Source organism: Taudactylus pleione, unplaced genomic scaffold (genome assembly GCF_031769625.1).
Source record: "Taudactylus pleione unplaced genomic scaffold, aTauple2 ptg000887l, whole genome shotgun sequence".
In the NCBI taxonomy this organism is placed as follows: domain Eukaryota; kingdom Metazoa; phylum Chordata; class Amphibia; order Anura; family Myobatrachidae; genus Taudactylus; species Taudactylus pleione.
The window spans coordinates 341,339-367,500 of record NW_028285288.1 but is presented as its reverse complement, the minus strand read 5'-3'; the positions used below and the strand labels follow the sequence as shown (position 1 = coordinate 367,500).

Sequence of the window (26,162 nt, the reverse complement as noted above, 5' to 3'; positions counted from 1 at the left end):
CAGCAAAGTGTATGGATGGTCGGCAAAACGCCCGTACACACATGCAGATGCACCGATATATCAACATCGGCTGTGCTGCAGGACCGAACCGATATGTCTGAACAATGTCGTTCACAGGCATATCAGTGTCCACACCCGCCAATGCGCTCACGATATATAGACATGTGTGCGCCCAGGGGGGAACCCACTTAGCAGCGGTGTGTAAGTGAATATCATTTCTGAGCGCATCGCGGGTAATTAGCCACTGTCCCCATGTATTCGTGGGCTTCATGCAAAAAAAATAAAATAAATCATTTTTCTTTTGCATGCAAAGAAAATACTTTCATTTGCATCACCTTACACCGCAACAGAGTTACACCCTTTTAGCTGGATTTGCAAATGAGGCTTACAGCGCACATCAGCCTAACAATAAAAATATATATAATAACTGATATAAAATGGGCATAAACCGCTAATCTCCAATCTCAACAGGAAGGTGCATTGTTTGTTTGGGGCAGTTGCACAATAGAGATTTAATAATCTCTCTCTGTCTGTGCACACGCTGCACTGGTTCCAACTCTCCACCAAGGAAACCCAGCTGCCGGCACCCAGTGTGTGGGAAACCCTCTTTATTTAGTGGCGGTCAGGTTGAGCCGGTGACCCGTTTCAGAACTGTGATATATTGCAGAGGAAACCCGAGAACTATTTTCTTGTTTTTGTGAAGGCCCCAATAATTCTCGGAGAACACAAAGGGTTAAAGATTTAATGGGGGCGGCTCATTCAGTTCCAGTTTGCATAGGAATGTTTTGAAGCTGGTGGAAAATGATCACTAATTAAGACTCCCTAGAGGAACACTGACATTTAACGGTAGCAATTTTACTTGGATGTAAACTGCACAATCATCAAATTAACGTTGGTGTAACGCAAAAGGAAAAAAAAAAGTCTCAGGTTCTTAGGAACAAAACGGCATCACTGATCGGGAATCTGAAAACGGGTTTCGCTTACAGTGCTGGAAAACGCGCTTTTGGGGGCTTACGGGAAATGAACGCAACTCTCCACAGTCAAATGTCTAATTATACCGCCCTGTACCAGCAAACTCTGACCCAGAACCTTGCCTTAGAATGAGCCACAATAACTAAGCGTCTACGCAAATAAAAGGCTGCATTAGCAGTTAAACCATCCATTAACAATGAGGCCGGGCGCTGAGCAGGACACACGGGATTATAGAGCAACCACAAAAAAAAGAGACGACTAACCTATTTTTCCTAATCTGATGGATTTTTAAAGAATAATCTATAAAAAAAAAAATAAATAAATAAAATGTTTGTGTGCAAATCTATATTAGTTTAACCCCTTCTGCATAGATGTCCAATTAGTGAGGAAGTCGTTTTGAAAGCAGTCTCCTTCCCGCTGCATTACTGGCATGAGGCCAATGTTTACTTCCTAAAATAAATGCATGTAAAGGTTTCTCTTCGCTGTAGAGGAATTCGGTGCAGCATCCTAAACACGTATTGGAACGCTGTACCGACATCCAATCAGTATTCTGGATTTACATTGCTGATCACGGTCTCTCGTTACTGTTCTTGAAGGGGGTCAAGCACTAGAGAACAGACTGCTACCGACAGAGCCAGAGCCGAGGACCCTGGGAGCTACGGGGACCTAGAGTTTATGCTAGTGGGCGGAGGGAGAGTATTTTTTTAATAAAGAATAAAGAATACCTTAATTGCCGCTTTTTGTTAAAAAGGGGTTTCCCACCTGCAAATGGGTCCATTCTGTTGGTTTGTACATGCCCTCGAACTTTACTAACCAAAGGACTCTGGGCCTGATTCAGACCCGCTAGCGAGCGCTATGCGCTCGCAAGCGGGTCGATGGTGGCCCAGTGCACATGCGCACGACGGAGCCGGCACGAGACCCGATAGCGACGGGCAAACCGGCGCTCCGGGTCTCGTACCAAAGGTGGCGTGCTGTCGATGTTGAGTGACAGCACGCCCCCTTTGGTGGGCGGGCCGGGGGCATGGCTGCCCAGACGGAGGCGTTCCCATGTGAACGCCTCCGTTTGGGGGGCGGCCCCACTGACATCACAAGTGATGTCAGTGGGAGAGATTTCGGCTCTGTTTGAGCCGAAATCTCTCTTGGGCTTGCGGCAATGAGACCCTACCACAAGGGTCTCGTCGCAAGCCCGATGGTCGCTCTAAAAAAACAAGAAGGCCGGCCCTGATTCAGAGTGAGCGCTCTGTCAGAGCGTCCGGCTCTGAATCAGGGCCTCTGTCTGGCTTCCTGTTGTGCTTTTCAGCCAAATCTTTATATCACTGGACAGAGTTGTTTACTATGGTTGCCCTGAGATACGTCAGAGAACTGCCCGGTAAATAGGACGTATACAGCACAAAAGAACTTTGTTATAGAATAAAACAAACAACAAAAGGCTATTCTGTCTGATAGCACAAACACATGGCTGTAAAGCAAAAAGGCGGAAACCATAAAAGATAAACTTGTGTATTTAGCAATAACTGCAGGACATGTTCCAGCCAATACAATGAAGTCAAAGTTTTAACCATTGTCAGTGGCCAAAATAGCCAGGTAAACGCCAACGGGTAATTATTCAGTTTTGTCACATTTTAGCTTCTGCCGTGAGAGATTGATGCGTTTAGACTCAGAAGATATATATATATTTTATTTAATTCAAAATACTCATACTAGGCACAAGTCCATGGCCGCCAGGACCACCATGTTACCCCTTGCTCACTGACCTTTGGCCAGCTCCTTCCTAAGTTTGAGAACCGCCCCAAGGTCACAGTCCGCGGTGGCGTAGGCGTGAGGGATGGTGGACTTGGATTCCATTAACCTCTTGGCAATAACCTTTCGGATGTTGCTGGTTGGTATTTCTGAAAATGTTCCCTGAAAGCAGATTTGTGGGCATTAAGTATAATATATTCATACGTAGGAATATTTCATCTGTGGCCGGCGTCACGCGGTTCGGTCAGCTGTCGCCTCGGGCAGATATACTCCCAGGGACTGCAGCTGCTGGTGGTGTACGGAGAGAAGACTGGATTATTATCAGGCAAACCGCGGTCACTGTAACGCAAATCAGATCAGACAGACAAATGACAAACTTAAATACGGACAGACCCAATGCTATATCTATTATGAATGACTGTATACTGACGTATAGGAGGCTGCCTCCACGTTTTAAGAAATGCGCCAAAACAACAACAGTCAAACATATATACGGGTAGAACTTGGCGCCGTCCCTCTCGCAGGCTCTGCCTCTCCAATTACTTTTATTGGTTTTTTTTTTTTTAGCAATAAAAAAGGCCCCTATTCGCAGATGGACACAAGCAGCGGGGCAGCTGCCTTTGCCGCAAAATCGCCACTTGATAAATAAACCCCCTTGTCTGCGATATCTTCAGTTTTAAGATGGGCAGAGATTGAACATCCTGTAGTCCATTACTAGGGAAGCAGTCGGGAACCCGACGGACGGAATCCCGACAGTTTAATCCCGGCAAGTGTCTAATAACAGGTGTCGAAATCCCGACACCTGTAATTAGACCTACGCTGGGAGCCCGACACCTGGCTTACCGATCGAAGCTGGGCGCGGACAGCCGCAGGGGGGGGGGTAGGTTTAGGGCTCCCGGGGGCGAGTTAGGGTTAGGCACCCCCCCCCCCCCCCCGAGAGGTTAGGTTTAGGCTAGGGGAAGGGGGGGTTAGGCACCCCCGGGGGGAGGTGAGGGTTAGGCACACCCCAGGGGACTTAGGTTTAGGCGGCGTGGAAGGGGGGGGGGGGATAGGTTTAGGCACTTAGAGGGGGGATTAGGGTTAGGCACTTGGGGGGGGGGGTTAGGGTTAGGCACCCCTAAGGGAGGGTTAGGGGGGAGGGTGGGGTTAATAATGGACGATCGGAATTTCCACCTCTGTCGGGATTTGCGGCCGGCGGTAAATCATACCGATCCCCATTATTATACTGGTATATGGAGTACATGAGTGCGCTGATTGGGGTAGACGCACTCAGGAAAGTCAGCAGGGGAGCCTCAGGGTAGTGACACCTGGAAAATCATGTGACGATACCCAGAAACACTTGCACCCACCTACAGAGTACATTGAATGCTGCATGAGCCATACACCAGACCTTACCGGGGTGAGGGGCTTCCCAGGGACAGACATTGGGGGTACAGACGGGCGCTGGAAGCCTGACGGTGGAGGCACAGGCTGTGGTGTAGCAGCCAGTGTTAACGGTTCTGGCTGTGAGGCAGCAGCAGTCTTCACCACCTTCTGCCCTGCTTCCAACTTCTGTGCCACGACGCGAAGAGCGTCCCTGAGGGTACAGAAGACTGGTTATAATACCATGAACCTACATAACTCTGTCCCCCTGCAAGTTTACCGCATGCTAAAGAACTAGCGAGGTGTGCGGTTACAACACCAGAGTTTCACAAACTCAGTCCGCATGGAACCCTAAAGCTGGCCACACATCTAAAGATTATCTGGCCAACCAGCCAACTTGTTGATTGGTTGGAATGAAAATCTGGTAAGGTATTAAAGCAAATGACAATCAGCAATTTGCTCCCAAACGCTGGAAAATGGACCAAAACTGTTGTTTGTACAATTTGTTTAGATCAAACATTTAACAAACTTGTCTGACCGACCATTTTAATCTGTTTTCTAGCATTTAGGAGCAAATTGCTGATCATCATTTACTCCTATACCTTCCCAGATTTTCATTCCAACCAATTAACAAGTTGGCTGGTTGGATGTAAGTTGGTCTAGTGTGTGGCCAGCTTAACAGTGCGTGTTTTCAGGGTATCAGGAATTAGCATCACCTGCAGATCACTGCGTTAATCTATTAACACACCTGTGCTTCAGCTAGATGATCTGGAAAACACGCGCTGTTTGTGTTTCTCATAACGGGTCCTCACGGAACTCTAAGGACTAGACACTTGTGACACCGCTGTGGATGGCTTATGGAGAGATGTTATAGTCACTGCATGAAGTACCCGGTCTGACGTACGTCAACTCCCAGTGGTGTCAAGGGCTCTATTTATCCATTTCATCATGTAAAAGGACTTCGTTGCATTATATTATAAATTATATGTAACGGTTATAGATTTGTAACCACACACTATAACCTGCAAAGTTACTATTCAGAAGTATGAAAACAACCTTCATGGAAAATAGATGGAGAAATTATATCTTTGTGAAAAAACTTACAAATATGGAGCAAAACATACAGCAAAGATACAAAGTACCCAAACAGGAGTCTGTCCCTGTGCGCTGGCAGGAGAGTCGGAAACAATGGGCTTCTGGCTAAAGTGACTACAGTATGATAAATACAGTAGGAGAAGCCGTAAGCAGGGAGCCTGAACGAACATGAATATGGCGATGATGAGCGCAACGTTATATACTGCACTGTGGGATTAGATAGGGCCCAGGGTATAGAATCAGGAACAGTACACCATAAAGGCAGCAAATCTGTGCAGCTGGCGGCTTCATCAGATGACGAGCACATCCTGAAAGCTACGGTACATATAATTATATATATATATATATATATATATATAGCAAATAGAAAAGCACCATGCTCTGGTGGATACATGCCTCTACATCAGGGTAAGTCGGCATGTCCTGCCACAGCAGTTTTACCATGCACTAATTGCAAAACTGTGACAGGGCATACTGGGATGTGTAGTTCCACAACAGCTGGGGGGCTGCACGTTGAATATCCCTGGTATATATTGTGTTCTGAGCAAGTATATCCAAGAAAGCTGCCTATCAATTCACTGGGAACCAGCGCCCCATTTATATTCGTCCTGGTGCAACTTAATTTTATTTTTTTTAAGTTAGCGCAAAAAGCAGCTGATACGCGCCACAAACCGGCTGATTACTGATTACTAAAATACTATGCAAATAATACAACAGGAACTAACACCACCCAGTACGTAAAACCATAACAGGCGCCAGGTATCCAACATTTGACAGGTTCCATATCACACTGGTCGCCAGCTCTGCTTTAGTCTAACCCCCGCCATCCCCCTTATGCCTGTTCTGTCTCCCCTCCCCATGTATGCTAATTTACAGCATTATTTACTGATCAGTCCTCAGATGTTAAACAACAAAAATCACAATTCATTAGGCAGAGTTAATGAAAAGATCAGGGTCAATTTTCCAGAAAATGCAGACTGCCATCTGCTGGTGTAGGAGAGAAATGCAACGCTGAGTGTTTGCAGTTAAAAGGCAGATCACCCCCATTGAGCCCAATACATAGAGAAAAGGAAAATAACATTGTATTCTGCAGACATGATGACCATTTAGATACACTCTTTGAACTAGTATGCTCAGTCTCATACAGAACCCAGATTTAATAATGCTGCCTTAGAGGATTGCTAAATATAATGAAATTAGCATATAAAGAACCATAGCGCTAAGGCATGTAATGTGATGGAATTTCAGGAACCCTACACGTTGGGTATGGAGTTGCTGACCAGGGTGTTGCTCATTTGCTCTGATATCCTAGTACCCCGTTACCTGAAGACTATCCTGCACTGATGAGCAGTGATAACTTAGTATCCCGTCACCTGAAGACTATCCTGCACTAATGAGCTCTGATAACCTAGTATCCAGTCACCTGAAGACTATCCTGCACTAATGAGCTCTGATAACCTAGTATCCAGTCACCTGAAGACTATCCTGCACTGATGAGCTCTGATAACATAGTATCCTGTCACCTGAAGACTATCCTGCACTGATGAGCTCTGATATCCTAGTATCCTGTCACCTGAAGACTATCCTGCACTTCTATCCTAGTATCCTGTCACCTGAAGACTATCCTGCACTGATGAGCAGTGATAACCTAGTATCCTGTCACCTGAAGACTATCCTGCACTTCTATCCTAGTATCCAGTCACCTGAAGACTATCCTGCACTGATGAGCTCTGATAACCTAGTATCCAGTCACATGAACACTATCCTGCACTGATGAGCTCTGATAACCTAGTATCCTGTCACCTGAAGACTATCCTGCACTGATGAGCTCTGATATCCTAGTATCCTGTCACCTGAAGACTATCCTGCACTGATGAGCTCTGATAACCTAGTATCCAGTCACACGAAGACTATCCTGCACTGATGAACTCTGATAACCTAGTATCCCGTCACCTGAAGACTATCCTGCACTGATGAGCTCTGATAACCTAGTATCCCTTCACCTGAAGACTATCCTGCATTGATGAGCTCTGATATCCTAGTATCCTGTCACCTGAAGACTATCCTGCACTGATGAGCTCTGATAACCTAGTATCCTGTCACCTGAAGACTATCCTGCACTGATGAGCTCTGATATCCTAGTATCCTGTCACCTGAAGACTATCCTGCACTAATGAGCTCTGATATCCTAGTATCCTGTCACCTGAAGACTATCCTGCACTGATGAGCTCTGATATCCTAGTATCCTGTCACATGAAGACTATCCTGCACTAATGAGCTCTGATAACCTAGTATCCCTTCACCTGAAGACTATCCTGCACTAATGAGCTCTGATAACCTAGTATCCTGTCACCTGAAGACTATCCTGCACTAATGAGCTCTGATAACCTAGTATCCAGTCACATGAAGACTATCCTGAACTGATGAGCTCTTATAACCTAGTATCCTGTCACCTGAAGACTATCCTGCACTGATGAGCTGTGATATCCTAGTATCCATTCACCTGAAGACTATCCTGCACTAATGAGCTCTGATAACCTAGTATCCCTTCACCTGAAGACTATCCTGCACTAATGAGCTCTGATAACCTAGTATCCAGTCACATGAAGACTATCCTGAACTGATGAGCTCTGATAACCTAGTATCCAGTCACATGAAGACTATCCTGAACTGATGAGCTCTGATAACCTAGTATCCTGTCACCTGAAGACTATCCTGCTCTGATGAGCTCTGATATCCTAGTATGCAGTCACATGAAGACTATCCTGCACTAATGAGCTCTGATATCCTAGTATTCCTTCACCTGAAGACTATCCTGCACTGATGAGCTCTGATAACCTAGTATCCAGTCACATGAGGACTATCCTGCACTGATGAGCTCTGATAACCTAGTATCCTGTCACCTGAAGACTATCCTGCACTGATGAGCTCTGATAACCTAGTATCCCGTCACCTGAAGACTATCCTGCACTGATGAGCTCTGATAACCTAGTATCCAGTCACATGAAGACTATCCTGCACTGATTAGCTCTGATATCCTAGTATCCAGTCACCTGAAGACTATCCTGCACTAATGAGCTCTGATATCCTAGTATCCAGTCACCTGAAGACTATCCTGCACTAATGAGCTCTGATATCCTAGTATCCCGTCACCTGAAGACTATCCTGCACTAATGAGCTCTGATATCCTAGTATCCAGTCACCTGAAGACTATCCTGCACTAATGAGCTCTGATATCCTAGTATCCTGTCACCTGAAGACTATCCTGCACTGATAACCTAGTATCCTGTCACATGAAGACTATCCTGCACTGATGAGCTCTGATAACCTAGTATCCTGTCACATGAAGACTATCCTGCACTGATGAGCTCTGATATCCTAGTATCCCGTCACCTGAAGACTATCCTGCACTAATGAGCTCTGATATCCTAGTATCCAGTCACCTGAAGACTATCCTGCACTAATGAGCTCTGATATCCTAGTATCCTGTCACCTGAAGACTATCCTGCACTGATAACCTAGTATCCTGTCACATGAAGACTATCCTGCACTGATGAGCTCTGATAACCTAGTATCCTGTCACCTGAAGACTATCCTGCACTGATGAGCTCTGATAACCTAGTATCCTGTCACCTGAAGACTATCCTGCATTGATAACCTAGTATCCTGTCACATGAAGACTATCCTGCACTAATGAGCTCTGATATCCTAGTATCCCTTCACCTGAAGACTATCCTGCACTGATGAGCTCTGATAACCTAGTATCCTGTCACCTGAAGACTATCCTGCACTAATGAGCTCTGATATCCTAGTATCCTGTCACCTGAAGACTATCCTGCACTGATAACCTAGTATCCTGTCACATGAAGACTATCCTGCACTGATGAGCTCTGATAACCTAGTATCCTGTCACATGAAGACTATCCTGCACTGATGAGCTCTGATATCCTAGTATCCAGTCACCTGAAGACTATCCTGCACTAATGAGCTCTGATATCCAAGTATCCTGTCACCTGAAGACTATCCTGCACTGATAACCTAGTATCCTGTCACATGAAGACTATCCTGCACTGATGAGCTCTGATAACCTAGTATCCTGTCACCTGAAGACTATCCTGCACTGATGAGCTCTGATAACCTAGTATCCTGTCACCTGAAGACTATCCTGCACTGATAACCTAGTATCCTGTCACATGAAGACTATCCTGCACTAATGAGCTCTGATATCCTAGTATCCTGTCACCTGAAGACTATCCTGCACTGATAACCTAGTATCCTGTCACATGAAGACTATCCTGCACTGATGAGCTCTGATAACCTAGTATCCTGTCACCTGAAGACTATCCTGCACTGATGAGCTCTGATATCCTAGTATCCTGTCACATGAAGACTATCCTGCACTGATGAGCTCTGATAACCTAGTATCCTGTCACCTGAAGACTATCCTGCACTGATGAGCTCTGATAACCTAGTATCCTGTCACCTGAAGACTATCCTGCACTAATGAGCTCTGATATCCTAGTATCCCGTCACCTGAAGACTATCCTGCACTGATGAGCTCTGATAACCTAGTATCCTGTCACCTGAAGACTATCCTGCACTAATGAGCTCTGATAACCTAGTATCCTGTCACCTGAAGACTATCCTGCACTGATGAGCTCTGATATCCTAGTATCCTGTCACCTGAAGACTATCCTGCACTAATGAGCTCTGATAACCTAGTATCCTGTCACCTGAAGACTATCCTGCACTGATGAGCTCTGATAACCTAGTATCCTGTCACCTGAAGACTATCCTGCACTAATGAGCTCTGATAACCTAGTATCCCTGTCACCTGAAGACTATCCTGCACTTAGGATACTAGGTTATCAGAGCTCATAAGTGCAGGATAGTCTTCAGGTGACAGGGATACTAGGTTATCAGAGCTCATTAGTGCAGGATAGTCTTCAGGTGACAGGATACTAGGTTATCAGAGCTCATTAGTGCAGGATAGTCTTCAGGTGACAGGATACTAGGATATCAGAGCTCATCAGTGCAGGATAGTCTTCAGGTGACAGGATACTAGGTTATCAGAGCTCATCAGTGCAGGATAGTCTTCAGGTGACGGGATACTAGGATATCAGAGCTCATTAGTGCAGGATAGTCTTCAGGTGACAGGATACTAGGATATCAGAGCTCATCAGTGCAGGATAGTCTTCAGGTGACGGGATACTAGGATATCAGAGCTCATTAGTGCAGGATAGTCTTCATGTGACAGGATACTAGGTTATCAGTGCAGGATAGTCTTCAGGTGACAGGATACTAGGTTATCAGAGCTCATCAGTGCAGGATAGTCTTCAGGTGACAGGATACTAGGTTATCAGAGCTCATCAGTGCAGGATAGTCTTCAGGTGACAGGATACTAGGTTATCAGAGCTCATCAGTGCAGGATAGTCCTCATGTGACTGGATACTAGGTTATCAGAGCTCATCAGTGCAGGATAGTCTTCAGGTGAAGGAATACTAGGATATCAGAGCTCATTAGTGCAGGATAGTCTTCATGTGACTGCATACTAGGATATCAGAGCTCATCAGAGCAGGATAGTCTTCAGGTGACAGGATACTAGGTTATCAGAGCTCATCAGTTCAGGATAGTCTACAAGTGACAGGATACTAGGATATCAGAGCTCATCAGTGCAGGATAGTCTTCATGTGACAGGATACTAGGTTATCAGAGCTCATTAGTGCAGGATAGTCTTCAGGTGACAGGATACTAGGTTATCAGAGCTCATCAGTGCAGGATAGTCTTCATGTGACAGGATACTAGGATATCAGAGCTCATTAGTGCAGGATAGTCTTCAGGTGACAGGATACTAGGTTATCAGAGCTCATGTCACCTGAAGACTATCCTGCACTAATGAGCTCTGATATCCTAGTATCCTGTCACATGAAGACTATCCTGCACTGATGAGCTCTGATAACCTAGTATCCTGTCACCTGAAGACTATCGTGCACTAATGAGCTCTGATAACCTAGTATCCTGTCACCTGAAGACTATCCTGCACTGATGAGCTCTGATAACCTAGTATCCTGTCACCTGAAGACTATCCTGCACTGATGAGCTCTGATAACCTAGTATCCTGTCACCTGAAGACTATCCTGCACTAATGAGCTCTGATAACCTAGTATCCTGTCACCTGAAGACTATCCTGCACTAATGAGCTCTGATATCCTAGTATCCGGTCACCTGAAGACTATCCTGCACTGATAACCTAGTATCCTGTCACATGAAGACTATCCTGCACTGATGAGCTCTGATAACCTAGTATCCTGTCACCTGAAGACTATCCTGCACTGATGAGCTCTGATAACCTAGTATCCTGTCACCTGAAGACTATCCTGCACTGATAACCTAGTATCCTGTCACATGAAGACTATCCTGCACTAATGAGCTCTGATATCCTAGTATCCCGTCACCTGAAGACTATCCTGCACTGATGAGCTCTGATATCCTAGTATCCTGTCACCTGAAGACTATCCTGCACTAATGAGCTCTGATATCCTAGTATCCCGTCACCTGAAGACTATCCTGCACTGATGAGCTCTGATAACCTAGTATCCCTTCACCTGAAGACTATCCTGCACTAATGAGCTCTGATAACCTAGTATCCTGTCACCTGAAGACTATCCTGCACTGATGAGCTCTGATATCCTAGTATCCTGTCACCTGAAGACTATCCTGCACTAATGAGCTCTGATAACCTAGTATCCTGTCACCTGAAGACTATCCTGCACTAATGAGCTCTGATATCCTAGTATCCTGTCACATGAAGACTATCCTGCACTGATGAGCTCTGATAACCTAACAGACTAATAATAAAATGTGCCAGTTTAAACTTGTGCTTTCAACCGGGTAAATTGTATCTTAATCAGGCATGTTATATGCCCCAGATCACGAGGTCCTACACAGTGCACCACTAGCACATCTGCTGCCCATTAATGCACAATACTCTATTTTATTGAATTTTTTCAATATTCATTATATCCTCCTCTACACCGTCTATCTAAGCATAAAGCATAGGAAACGCTATATCAGCACACCCGGGGTTAATGCTGCTGGCGTAGTCCGTGATTTTCAAGTGTCACTTTAATGAGGTCACATGAACAACTCCCCCTGGGCAGGTGCTTGGGACCAGCGTGTGCCTCATCCCCTCACCCACCAAAGCCTCCAGGTCGCATTAATTAAACAAGAGCGGGGACACAGTGGTCACAGGCTGTCAGTTCCGTCAGCAGATTGCAGAAAGTTGCTGTATAGAAAGAAAATGCGACTGTTTATGTACATGACACTGATGTATCATCAGAAAACAAAGACTTTGCAAAATTACTATCTGTACTTTACAATCAACGTAGCAAAATGGAAACTAAAATGTGTGTCCATAATTGTCAGCTCCTGACTCACCTCTACAGCCAGGAGGTAGGTAATATCTGATGGATCAATAGTCACATTAATAAGAGACATCACTGAGGCACGAGGCACTATACCGCTGTGAAAGCAGATAATGTATAGGGAGCAGGACCAGCGTGCGATGTACAGTGTAAAGTTGGCCACACACTAGACCAATTTACATCCAACCAGCCAACTAGTTGATTGGTTGGAATGAAAACCTGGTAAGGAATGAAAGCAAATGACAATCAGCAATTTGCTCCCAAACGCCGGAAAATGGACAAAAACTGTTGTTTTAACAAATTGTTTAGATCAAACATTTAACAAACTTGTCTGACGCCATTTTCATCTGTTTTCTGGCATTTAGGAGCAAATTGCTGAGCGGTTACTCCCATACGTTACCAGATTGTCATTCCAACCAATCAGCTAGTTGGATGGTTGGATGAAAGTTGGTCTAGTGTGTGGCCAGCTTTACATATTAATAGACTGGCACACGTTCAGGTGCTCACTTTACACTGTAGGTACGGTTCTTACGGTGTGTCCCAGGTGGGCTTTCCCAGCAACTGGGCTTTAAAACAAACAATAGGCGACGCACAGTCAATAAATAACATAGCGCACGATCATATAAATAGGATGGGAAATATGCATTTAAGTGTTTCTATAAATACATTTCCATACTCATTAGGAATTCATCTGGAAGTAACGTTAGACCCCCCCCAGGGCTCTCATTTTAGAAAGCTTTCTATTCTGCTCAAATCTCGCACCCATCTGCAAAACAAATGCTCCACGGATCGTGCCTTCATTAACCCTTCAGCTGGCACAGCAGGGGAGCTCTGCTATGGCAGGCAAAGGCTCACCGGTGAGCTGGGAGATAAAGGGTTAGTCTGTGTGTATGCAGAAAACAAAAAGTGACAGACAGGAAAAGCAAGGTGATGTATAACACAAGCAGTGTGTGTGTGCGCATATATATATATATATATATATGTGATACTCTGCTGAAAATTAGCTTGTTTCATCCTTCTGAAAACGTAAAAAAAAAAAAGAAAAAGGAACTAAAATATGTATAGAACGAGCAGTGTCCACAAGACTCTGATCTCTAATTAAATTGTTGGCACGTCTCTATGGTGACCAGGCGAGAAGCCATCAGTCGTATTGCTCTAAGCCTTGTGAATGTTTAGCGGAAGGGCTTCAAGACCTGGAGGCAATAGAAATTAATAGTGCATTAGGTAATTACCCAACCTGGAGATGTCCAGGAGTAATAAGACATGGTAACTGACATGCAATCAATGTCACTGGCGGACCAGATCTATCTGCTTGAAGCCTTCATTGGAGTAGTGGAATCCTTACATCTATAGGAACGTCACCATGTAACTTTAACTTGGAGTGAATATTGCAGTAATGCCAGCCAGACAGGCAGGCAGAGCATCTCATAAACCAGAGCAAACAGTCAGAAACAATAGACAGCCTCAGGAGGACAGGAACGAGGACAGATATGCAGCCCCATGACAGCTTAGTGGTAGCTACAAGCGCTGAGCCCCAGTGTAAAATGTAAGTTGGGGTTAGGTATATCCAAGGAGCATAACTAGCAAACAATCTTTATGTGAGGGGTGGGGTGATACTGCTCCAGAGTGCAGCCCCTTCTCCCCAGCTCTGCCCTATCACAGAAGACCTCCATGTGGTCCGCTGACATGGAATCCAGGCATAGTCACTGCAAACCCTGTCCACCTCCTCTGCATCTGTCTATCACAGTTCCCAGAGAATTTCAAAACAAGAGCTTCATCATGAAGATCAAATTCCAGAAAAAGTTCTAAAAAAATAAATAAAAAAGGGCTACAAAATACTTTGGGGTATGTTTACTAAAGTGAGATTTTTTTAGAAATGGAGATATTGCCCATAGCAACCAGATTCTAGCTATTATCTTCATGAAGGTGCTCTCCCCTTCTGTCCTCTCTCAGGTATCCAGCTGCCTCTCCGCCATCTCTTCCTGGATGTCCGAGTGCTCTCTGAAGCTCAACATGGACAAAACCGAACTCCTCATCTTTCCCCCTAATAAGAGTCTCAACTCCATCCAATCTCGCTATCACTGTTAACACCATAATCTCCCCAGTCCCCCAACTTCGCTGCTTGGGTGTCACCCTTGACTCCACCCTCTCCTTCAACCCCCACATTCAATCTCTGGCTCAATCCTGTCAGTTCCAGCTACGCAACATCGCTCGCATTAGGCCTTTCCTCTCCCAGAATGCTACCAAACTGATTATTCATTCATTAATCGTTTCTCAGCTTGACTACTGCAACCTTCTCCTCACTGGCCTCCCATGTTACCATCTTGCTCCCTCCAGTCTGTTCTCAATGCCGGAGCTAGACTTATCTTCCTCTCCCACCGTTCCACTTCTGCTGCTCCCCTCTGCCAAAACCTGCACTGGCTCCAATTCCCCTACAGAATCCTCTTCAAACTCCTCACCTTCACATACAAGGCCCTCTCTAACTCCACTGCTCCCTACATCTCCAACCTCATCTCCTTACATACTCCCTCCCATCCACTCCGGTCTGCCAATGACTGTTACCTCTCCTCCACCCTGGTTACTTCATCTCATGCACGTATCCAAGATTTTGCCCGTGCAGCGCACCTCCACTGGAATGAACGCCCTCACTCGATCAGGCTCTCCCCGACCCTGCAGAGCTTCAAACGTGCACTGAAAACCCACCTGTTCACCAAAGCATACCCTTCCACCACATAACCGTGACCTGCACTCAGGTCCCTCTCTACACACTCATGCCTCATGTCATCTGTCTGTCTCCCCTTTCCCCTAGATTGTAAGCTCCTAGGAGCAGGGTCCTCCTCCCCACTGTCTCACAGCCTCTTCTCTAGCACTTCTATGACAGCCTTCACCTTCCCAGCTGTACTGTGTATGGAGAATTGTGTTGCTAATTGTTACTAGTGTTCTGTTTATATTTTGGTTACTGTATTGTAATGTAATGTTCTGTACACCCTGTACTGTATGTACGGCGCTGCGGACCACTTGTGGCGCCCTATAAATATAAAGTAATAATAATAGTTAAATGTGAAGTAGATCTGATTGCTATGGGCAACATCTCCACTTCTAAAAACTCTCACTTTAGTAAATATAACCCTTAAAATTCCAAGCAGCACTGTCAAGCCCCTCAAAGAAATGGATAAGACATGGCGCAACTGTGAGTTCAGCCAGAATGCGCCGTCCTCCAAAACGAGCCTCACTGTGAGATGTGCACATACGTGTTAGGGGGGTGACCTAGAGGTCTACGGCTGCTCTTACAGAGTGATAGACTTCCAGGGCAAAGATAGGACAACAAAAACCCGGGCACCTCACAAATTTGCTCATTATAGGAAAGTGGCAAAAAGAGGACTCGCGTGGAATCTCATTTAGAGCTTCCGGGAATATTCAGAAGATCCATTTACCAAGTGCAGGCAGATGAGACCAATGTTTAACTTTCTGTCCTGAATGCCAAGTGCTATGTTTGGTGCAAGCGCTACCGCTGGACTCACGGATTTTCGTTCACGTGGTGTACAAAAATCCACAAGTTCCAGGCCAAGATCGGTCCATGAGTTCAGCTCCCATTTCTGGTGTTTTTCTATCCCACTACAATGGCAACTTGCCCCCTCGCTGAATTGACCCCCATGTCTTGAGTTGCCAAACAAAGTTAATTATCTGAAATAGCGGCTCTTGGAAATGTATACCATTTATACCTGCATGGCGGGAGAGACTGAACGCAGAGTGTCAGCTTGTGAGGCCAGGCGCAGGTTCCCATTATGTACAACTAGTTATGATCAGTGCAGGGATCTCTAAGTGAAGACAGATCAGCCAGAAAAGCACACTGGGCCCCTAAATACGGAGGGTACCCCCATCAACTACAAGTGCGGGGAAGAGTTTATGGGGTTTATAAAAACAAGTTTGAAAGGTGTAAAATCTCTTGAATATCCAAACACATACTAATAATGTTAAATAATAAGTAAAATCTATGAAGGGAACAGCACTAGCCTAATCCTAACCCGTCACCCACTAGCCTATCCCTAACTACTAGCCTAATCCTAACCCCTCACCTTAACCACTAGCCAAACCCTAACCACTATCCTAACCCCTTACCCTGAGCACTAGCCTAACCCTTCACCACTAGCCTAATCCTAACCCCTCATCCACTAGCCTATACACAACTACTAGCCTAATCCTAACACATCACCTTAACCACTAGCCTAACCATAACCACTAGTCAAATCCTAACCCCTCACCCACTAGCCTATCCCTAACTACTAGCCTAACCCTAACCACTAGCCTAACCCTTTACCCTAAGCACTAGCCTAATCCTAACCTCTCACCTCAACCATTAGCCTATCCCTAACTACTAGCCTAACCCTAACCACTCGCCTAACCCCTCACCAATAGCCTAATCCTAACCCCTCACCTCAACCACTAGCCTATCCCTAACTACTAGCCTAACCCCTTACCCTAATCCCTCACCACTAGTCTAATTCTAACCTCTCACCTCAACCACTAGCCTATTCCTAACTACTAGCCTAATCCTAACCACTAGCCTAACCCCTTACCCTAAGTACTAGCCTAATCCTAACCCCTCACCTCAACCACTAACCTATCCCTAACCACTAGCCTAACCCTAACCACTAGCCCAACCCCTCACCCTAAGCAACCTTCACCACTAGCCTAACCCCTCACCTTAACCAAACCACTAGCCTAATCCTAACCCCTCACCCCAACCACTGTCCTAACCCCTCATCCTAACCACTAACCTAATCCGAACAGTCAACAAAAAAACCCATGTGTCGAGTGGTTGATGGCCTTCTGAATGTCGACCAACTGACCGGATACTACTATGGCTGATTTTTTACAACCGCTCAGTGTACTAATAGGCACGTTAGTACGATGGGTAGGATATTACATACTGTCAATGTGCCACCCGAATATGTTGTATACCAATGACTGGTATGATGGATGGTGCTCAATGTGGGGGGTGAAGCAGTTTTACGCTCAGCGGCAGGAAGCCCACAATAACCCTGACCACAAGTGACGTCACCCATGATTTGTTGTGAAGGGTCCTTGGCATTTTTTGTTATTCTCGATAAGCTTTCCTATCTCAGCCGCATTACACACCCAGCTCTCACTCAGGAATGTTTCACACTGGTCGTGTTAGGCATCCAGCGGAATGTGTGCATGGGAAAGTGTCAGAAGATTCACAATGTTATAATTACAAGATATTTTAAGCAGTGTTTCATAATATATCACTTCCATCATTAGTTTCCTGGGGATGGTAACCGCACATTTACAGCACAAGGAGGTTCAGCCACCAAAAAGGCAAAATCTAAAAATACAGAGAGATCTGTCGGCTCCTCGCAGACTTGTGAAGCGGAAGCGATGATTTAATGGTTATTTATACCGTACAGCACATACAAGGTATGAAAGGCTCTCGCAGGAGTTCTCTCACCTTCTGACAACTTTTATTTATTATTCTTGGCGCATCCTACTGCTACCTTTCTTTCCGTCTTACTTCTGTGTTTTTACCAATGCCTTTATATCATTCAGGACAGACTGCTAGAATAGATAAATCAGCCATACGCAAAAGGATGACCACAGCAAGGGCTACTACTGTAATGGCGGTTTCCATATAGCCATCTGCGCTTAGTGTAAGCAGCGTTCAACACATTGTGCACCACAGCGTCATCCTAAACTGCAAACGTATCCTGTGCACGAAATCGGTATGAAATGAAAAGCCGCTGGTTCGCATACCAATGCCGGAAGCCCAAAAGGAGGATATCCCGACAGCGTCCGGTATTCCCTCTTACGGACCCCCCCCACCCCAACCCTCCCTTAGGGGTGCCTAAAACCCCCCCTTTCTGCAGCCTTGACCTAACCCCCCCGAGGGGGTGCCCAACCCTAACCTCCCCCCCCGAGGGGGTGCCCAACCCTAACCTTCCCCCCCGAGGGGGTGCCCAACCCTAACCTTCCCCCCCGAGGGGGTGCCCAACCCTAACCTTCCCCCCCGAGGGGGTGACCAACCCTAACCTCCCCCCCGAGGGGGGTCTAAACCTTACCCTCTTCCCGCGGCTACAAGCTAACTCTCCCCGGCTGACCTCATTCGGGATGCCGGGCGTCAGCATTTCGACGCCTATCTTTAGTCCCGGGTCAGCCTTCCGCCGTTGGGATTTCGATGGCCGGCATTCCGTGCGGTGGTAATGTAACCGCATACCGGTGTTCACATGCTAGACTGAACATGGGATGCAATCTCATGCCTGTTCAGCGCTCACTCTGAATGCACATGCGTGTCATATGTACTATCGGCACCTTCCTCCTAGGGTTTGCAGTGCCGGAAGAGCTGTGCTCGCTAAGCGATCAGTGCAGATCAGACTAATTGTACCACTGCTACAGTGAAAACACCCGTAGTATGTCCGAGCTGCTTCTGAGGGGATAACTACCAGATAAGGGGTCTATTTACTAAGCAGTGTTAGGAGACAGAGTGAAAAGTGATAAGGGGGGAGATGTACAAAGCCCAGAAACGGTATCAGCGCACGTTATGTGCGCTGATAACGCTTCTCACCGATGTATTATCGGGGGTCTGGGCGGTAAATGACAGGGGCGCTATGCGCCCGTCATTATCGGCGCTGCTATCTACAAGATAGCAGCGCCGAGCGGCAGGGCCATGTAGGAACGGTCAGATCGTCTGACCGTTCGGCCAGCTGTAGCTGTCGTTACCGACAGCTACAGCCTGGCACTAGCCTATCCCCACAGCAGGGACAGCGCTGTGCCTGCTGCGGCGGCTGCCGGCTCCAGGGCTCCACGCGGGGATCCCGCGCATGCTCAGTGGAGCTGGCCGGGACAGCCACAGCGCATCAGCACTAGGCTGATGCTCTGTGGTCTCTAACTGGTAGCGCCGGAGGGGGGAGTTAACGATCCCCCTCTCCGGCCGATGAGATGTTCTTACATCTCATCGGTAGTGCTTCGCCTCGGTAAAGAGACGAAGCGGGAAGCATTACAGCGGCACGGTACGTGCCGCTATAATACATCTACCCCAAGGTGCCAGCCAATCAGCTCCCAACGGTAATTTTTCAAACACAGCCTGTGAGATGACAGTTGGGAGCTGATTGGCTGGTACCTTATCACTTTTCACTCTGTCTCCTAACACTGCTTAGTACATAGACCCCTTATAAGATCGGGCAGTAGAGAAAGTATGTCACCATGCAATTCTGCATCCATCATTCTGTTCTCTTTGCTGTATTAATGTGGAGGAGGTCACATGACGTAGAAGTCAGCTGCTCCAGGTAATGAGTTTAAACTGGTCTCCTAGTTTTATAACCCGCAGGGCATCACCCCATATTTCACTACCCTGGGATAAACTCAGCAGGGCAAAGAGCAGACATACATCGGAGGCCATTGGCAAAGGACATAAGACCAGAAGGAGCTGGGGCCGCAGGCGAGAGCTCGGACAACCGCCCATGGCTGATCACTGACCTATGGTACGGGGCCAAGAGAACACTCTGCTTGGGTCCCTTACCAGATCATCGTTAGTAATGTTAAATATTGATTTATATCCCTGGGCTCAGGGCACATTGTGTAATATTCTATACTGGGATATAATATCCTCAGCGGGATGCTGTTTTCATGCCAGCTGTTGGTTACTGAATAAATGTATTTAAAAAAACAGACAAAAAAGAAATGTAATTTGCGACGCCTCCGGGCAGGTGGGCTTCATCTCGGAATAAATAAAATTCTAGAAATAAAAAAAAAAAAGTATCCCTATCCGAGCTGGTGGTGAAAGCGAGTAGTTGCGGTGAGGAACACGCGTCTGCAGACGCAGATGTATAATTAATCACATTTAACTATAGATAGACAGACACCTGCAACGGAACCACCGTATGAGCCTGAACGTAGCCTCGTGTCACTCAGCAGCTCAGCCCATCACAGATAACGGAATCGGAATACAGAGTATGGTCAGGTCATGGTTCCATCCATCGGACTCCCTACAGCACTTACTCCTTAGTGACTATCCCACGGGGGCCGGTGGCAACAGCAGCGTTTGGGTCCACACCGTGCGTGTTCATGATGTGCCGAGCAGCTGGGCTTATGCGGACCCTGAAATGACAACAGTGTACGGTTAGATTTGGCGTCGCTGAGCATCGGCTTGTGGAGCGGTCTCTCCTCCATTCTCGCCACTTAAGAGGGGAATGCCGCGTATAGAGGAGCATAACCGCTGGGCAAATTGGTTTCTTTGCCTTCTTTGGGAATGACCGGACGTGTGGTCAGACCTCTGCATTGGAAGCCATTACATCCACACGGCAGGTCCTCTGTTATTGGCGATGAATAAGGGGATGTTCCCCATATATGGATGAGAGACGGATAATCACCGATATCACTCATCTCTATGGGGAGACTCCATTACAGTGCACACAGGCGCTATACCAGAGAGGATGATAAAGGGACGGGGGTAATATTAGGGAGCTCGCTGCTTTCTCCGCCCCTGCCGCATCCCCTCCTGCGGTAAGACAGCCAGGTGCTCTATAGGAGGAGCCTGTCTGTAAAAAACAATAATCTCTCTAATTATTGGTATTAGGTCAGAATGTCAGCAGTCACAATGTCGGCAGTATATTTTAGTGCTATATTTAGGTGTAGACGTAAATTATATATATATATATATATATATATATATATATATATATATAAATAAAAAGTGTATATTAACTGTCAACATATAAATTGTCAACATAACAACCATGTCGATCGATGTCCATGCTGACATTATGTCTTTTGAAATTCAGAACATGTCGACATTTTAGTGTTGACAGTCAGAAAATCGACATAACATACCACACCTGTAACTATTAATCAAACAAACTAATACACGAGAGAGATCTTAAGAGACTGAGGTGTCTATGTACTAAGCCTTGGGGAGAGAAAGTAGATTCAGATAAAGTACCAGCCAATCAGCTCCTAAAGCTGGGTACACACCTGAAAGATATATCTGCAGGTGATGGTTGTAATGTTCACACACATTGAATAACCATCACGGTCAGCTGGCACGTCCCCTTCCTGTGCAACAACTGTACGGGCGGCCGTCTAGCACAATGTGCAGATATATCGGCCATCGGCTGTGCTGCACAGCTGATGCAGTATGACGTCGTTCACAGACATATCACCTGTACACAGTGGCCGATACATCGGCCGTTCAATTGAAAGGCCGATATGTTGGCCAGTGTGTACCCAGCATTACTGTCACTTTACAGGTTGTGTTTGAAAAGTGAGTTAGGAACTGATTGGTTGGTACTTTAGCTCTCTCCAAGGCTTAAAGTGGATATACACTAGAACGATAATCGGGACGATTTGCCTTATTGGAACGTCAAATCGTCTACACAGTGTGTACGCACAATTGCGCGCTTCCGCGGATGACATACGAGATCATTTGACTGACCGCACTGCATGGCCAATCAAACGATATCATGTGTGTTTGTGGCAATGCATTTTAATAAAGGACTGAACGAGGTATTGCTACGTCGTTCATTAAATAGTCTAGTGTGTAACGACAATCTGTGATGGTCTGGGGCGAAGATTGCCGGTCGTCCTAATGTGTACCCACCATTAGTACATAGACCAAAAAGAGCGCAAATTGCCGAACACAACGATGCACTATGCAGACAACGATCTCTGTACAGATCAGAGGACAACACTAATGGTGCGTACGGACGGTCAGATAAGCTGTCAGATTTGTACGATAACGATAACTATCCTATCGTTATCGTTCAAGTCTGACAGCTTCTGGCCCCTGCAAACGACCAAACGATGGTCGATGCGCGGCCACGTATGGTCATCATTGACCATCGTCGGTAGTCCGTGCCAGCAGGCATACCTGGTCGATATCAACCAGGTTATCCTATTTACTATAGGGATCCGCGATCGTTAATCGCGGGTCGTTATAGTTGTAAGGGGCTTGCAGTATGTGTTGGATGCTCAATAAAGATCGTCCAACACATGCAGGGCGATCAGATAACGATCGGTATCTGATCGTCCCCCTGTCGTACCGTGCACCATAAGCGTTCCACCTGCTGAAGAACTACAACTCTCATCATTCCCATTCTTCAATTAGCACAGACATGGAAAATGTAGCTCTGCCCAACAGCTGGGCGCCCACCACACAGGACTCCCGGTGAAAGTTAAAGCGGCAACACTTTGAAGAGCAAAACACAGAGTGATTTGCAATTACAAGCATTGTCCTTTTAAATTTTGGGTTTTAAACACCCGGGGACGTAAATAAACCACGAAATCCACTTCAATATATCTGTGCAATGAAGACGCAGGGGATAAAGAACATGTTCCAATCGTGTCACCAACCAGACACAGCTATGTGCAGCTGGCATTATACACTGTGATAAAGGGAGTCTCAGCTGATGCCAATACATAGACACTACCAGTGACACGCAGACGGGCAGCGGCACGGACAGGACCTTTCCAGTGTGATATTGATGTGAAATGGTCTTTTTGAGTCTTGCCAGGCCTGCCCTGGGCTAGCGGAGTATGTGCTCTGGCACAGAGGGTAATGAACTACGAGACAGCTGGACGCGCGTCATTAGAGGCAACTGGCTCAGGGCCTCAATTAAAATAAACACTTGTGATTCTCACTCCGCTCAGTGGCCACGAGGCGGATCTGCTGGATGCTGCGTGTGCGAGTATAATGGACGCGGCAAGCGTCGGGCATGGGGTGGAGGAAAGAGATTCCGTCTGGGTCTTCAATCCTCGCTGCTGTCATGTGCTGCTCGGAAAGGGTAACATGTGACCAACAGCCTGCATACATCTATAGCCTGGTACGTCAGTGACTTATGCTGGGTACACACTAGTCGCTAGATCACTCGTTCGATCGGGGAACGATATATCGCGAGTGCATTGGCGGGTGTATATAATCAGTGCATCTGCATGTGTGTGCGGGCGTCCCGCTAATCGTGTATACACTGGCTGCAGGGACCGCCGACACGGACATCTCAGCTGGGTGGCCACATTTCAATGCCCGCCCGGTTGTGATGTCAGCCCCAACATACGGAGCGGCCGATTGGTAGACTATACACACTTGCCAAAGGGCCAATCTGACTGTGTCTATGGTTAGGCACTAGGGGGAGGATTAGAAAAAGAAGAAAAATAATTGTCAACCATTTTTGCTTAGAAAATTTCAACGACTACACTTTCCATTACTCCTGTAAGCAGACACAGACCCGATTACACTCTCTATTACTCCTGTAAGCACAGTCCCGATTACACTCTCTATTACTCCTGTAAGCACAGTCCCGATTACACTCTCCATTACTCCTGTAAGCAGACAGTCCCGATTACACTCTCTATTACTCCTGTAAGCAGACAGTCCCGATTACACTCTCTATTACTCCTGTAAGCACAGTCCGGATTACACTCTCTATTACTCCTGTAAGCACAGTCCCGATTACACTCTCCATTACTCCTGTAAGCAGACAGTCCCGATTACACTCTCTATTACTCCTGTAAGCAGACAGTCCCGATTACACTCTCTATTACTCCTGTAAGCAGACACAGTCCCGATTACACTCTCTATTACTCCTGTAAGCAGACACAGTCCCGATTACACTCTCTATTACTCCTGTAAGCAGACAGTCCCCATTACACTCTCTATTACTCCTGTAAGCACAGTCCCCATTACACTCTCTATTACCCCTGTAAGCACAGTCCCAATTACACTCTCCATTACTCCTGTAAGCAGACAGTCCCAATTACACTCTCCATTACTCCTGTAAGCACAGTCCCGATTACACTCTCCATTACCCCTGTAAGCACAGTCCCGATTACACTCTCTATTACTCCTGTAAGCACAGTCCCGATTACACTCTCTATTACTCCTGTAAGCAGACACAGTCCTGATTACACTCTCCATTACCCCTGTAAGCACAGTCCCGATTACACTCTCTATTACTCCTGTAAGCAGACACAGTCCCGATTACACTCTCTATTACTCCTGTAAGCACAGTGCTGATTACACTTTCTATTACCCCTGTAAGCACAGTCCCAATTACACTCTCCATTACTCCTGTAAGCAGACACAGCAGAGACAGGGCCTGATTCAGAGCCGGACGCTCTGACCAGAGCGCTCGCTCTGAATCAGTGCCCTCCTACCTTAAAATGGAGCGGCCTCCTGGCCACTCGCATAGCTGTGGGTGACCATCGCGACCATCGTGACGAGACCCTTGTGGTAGGGTCTCGTTGCTGCAAGCCCTGGAGTGATTTTGGCTCTATCAGAGCCAAAATCACTCCCACTGACCTCACTAGTGAGGTCAGTAGGGCCGGACTCAGACGGTAGGCGTTCCCATGGGAACGCCTCCGTCTGGCAACCACGCCCCCGGCACTCCCACTAAAGGGGGCGTGCTGTCAGTCACCACCGACAGCACGCCCCCTTTAGTGCGAGACCCCTAACGACGGCTTGGCCGTCGTTATACGGGTCTCGCGCATGCGCACGACGGAGCTCCCTCCCTCGTGCGCATGCGCATTGGGGGAACATCGACCCGCTTGCGAGCGTCCTGCGCTCGCGAGCGGGTCTGAATGACCCCAACAGTCCCGATTACACTCTCTATTACTCCTATAAGCACAGTCCTGATTACACTCTCTATTACTCCTGTAAGCACAGTCCGGATTACACTCTCTATTACTCCTGTAAGCACAGCCCCATTACACTCTCTATTACTCCTGTAAGCAGACACAGTCCCGATTACACTGTCTATTACTCCTGTAAGCACAGTCCTGATTACATTATCTATTACTCCTGTAAGCACAGTCCGGATTACACTCTCTATTACTCCTGTAAGCACAGTCCCGATTACACTCTCTATCACTCCTGTAAGCACAGTCCCCATTACACTCTATTACTCCTGTAAGCAGACAGTCCCGATTACACTCTCTATTACTCCTGTAAGCACACAGTTCCGATTACACTCTCTATTACTCCTGTAAGCACACAGTTCCGATTACACTCTCTATTACTCCTGTAAGCACAGTCCCGATTACACTCTCTATTACTCCTGTAAGCACACAGTTCCGATTACACTCTCTATTACTCCTGTAAGCACAGTCCCGATTACACTCTCTATTACTCCTGTAAGCACAGTCCCGATTACACTTTCTATTACTCCTGTAAGCACAGTCCCGATTACACTCTCTATTACTCCTGTAAGCACAGTCCCGATTACACTCTCTATTACTCCTGTAAGCACAGTCCCCATTACACTCTCCACAGCTTTGGATCAACATAGTGCTCATCGGACGCCTCCTGTACGCCTGTGAGGCCAGGAAGTCTAAGTCCTCCAGCGCAGACCCGGCACCACCCCCACACAGCCGCGGCATGTCAATCATGCTGCAGCTTGGGGGCACTGCGTGCGAACATGCAGGAATCCACCATCTGAAATGTACGTAAACCATCGGGTTTACGTACATTTCTGAATCAGGCCCATAGTCCCATATTACACTATATAATACTCCTGTAAGCAGTAGTACAGGTTTAGGTCTCAGTAATACTCCTGTACTGCTGCA

At 46.6% G+C, this 26,162-nt stretch overlaps 1 protein-coding gene across 1 annotated transcript in view; it reads right to left on the bottom strand.

Moving 5' to 3' along the window:
• The window catches only part of PDHX (pyruvate dehydrogenase complex component X), a 120,040-nt gene that overhangs the window by 43,226 nt on the left and 50,652 nt on the right, over positions 1 to 26,162 (bottom strand). Inside the window, exons 5-7 of the mRNA XM_088459019.1 lie at positions 20,607 to 20,705; positions 4,108 to 4,288; positions 2,727 to 2,874 (exon numbers count right to left, since the gene is read on the bottom strand). Of these exons, the coding sequence (XP_088315145.1) occupies positions 2,727 to 2,874; positions 4,108 to 4,288; positions 20,607 to 20,705 (428 nt within the window). The remainder of the gene's footprint in view (positions 1 to 2,726; positions 2,875 to 4,107; positions 4,289 to 20,606; positions 20,706 to 26,162) is intronic.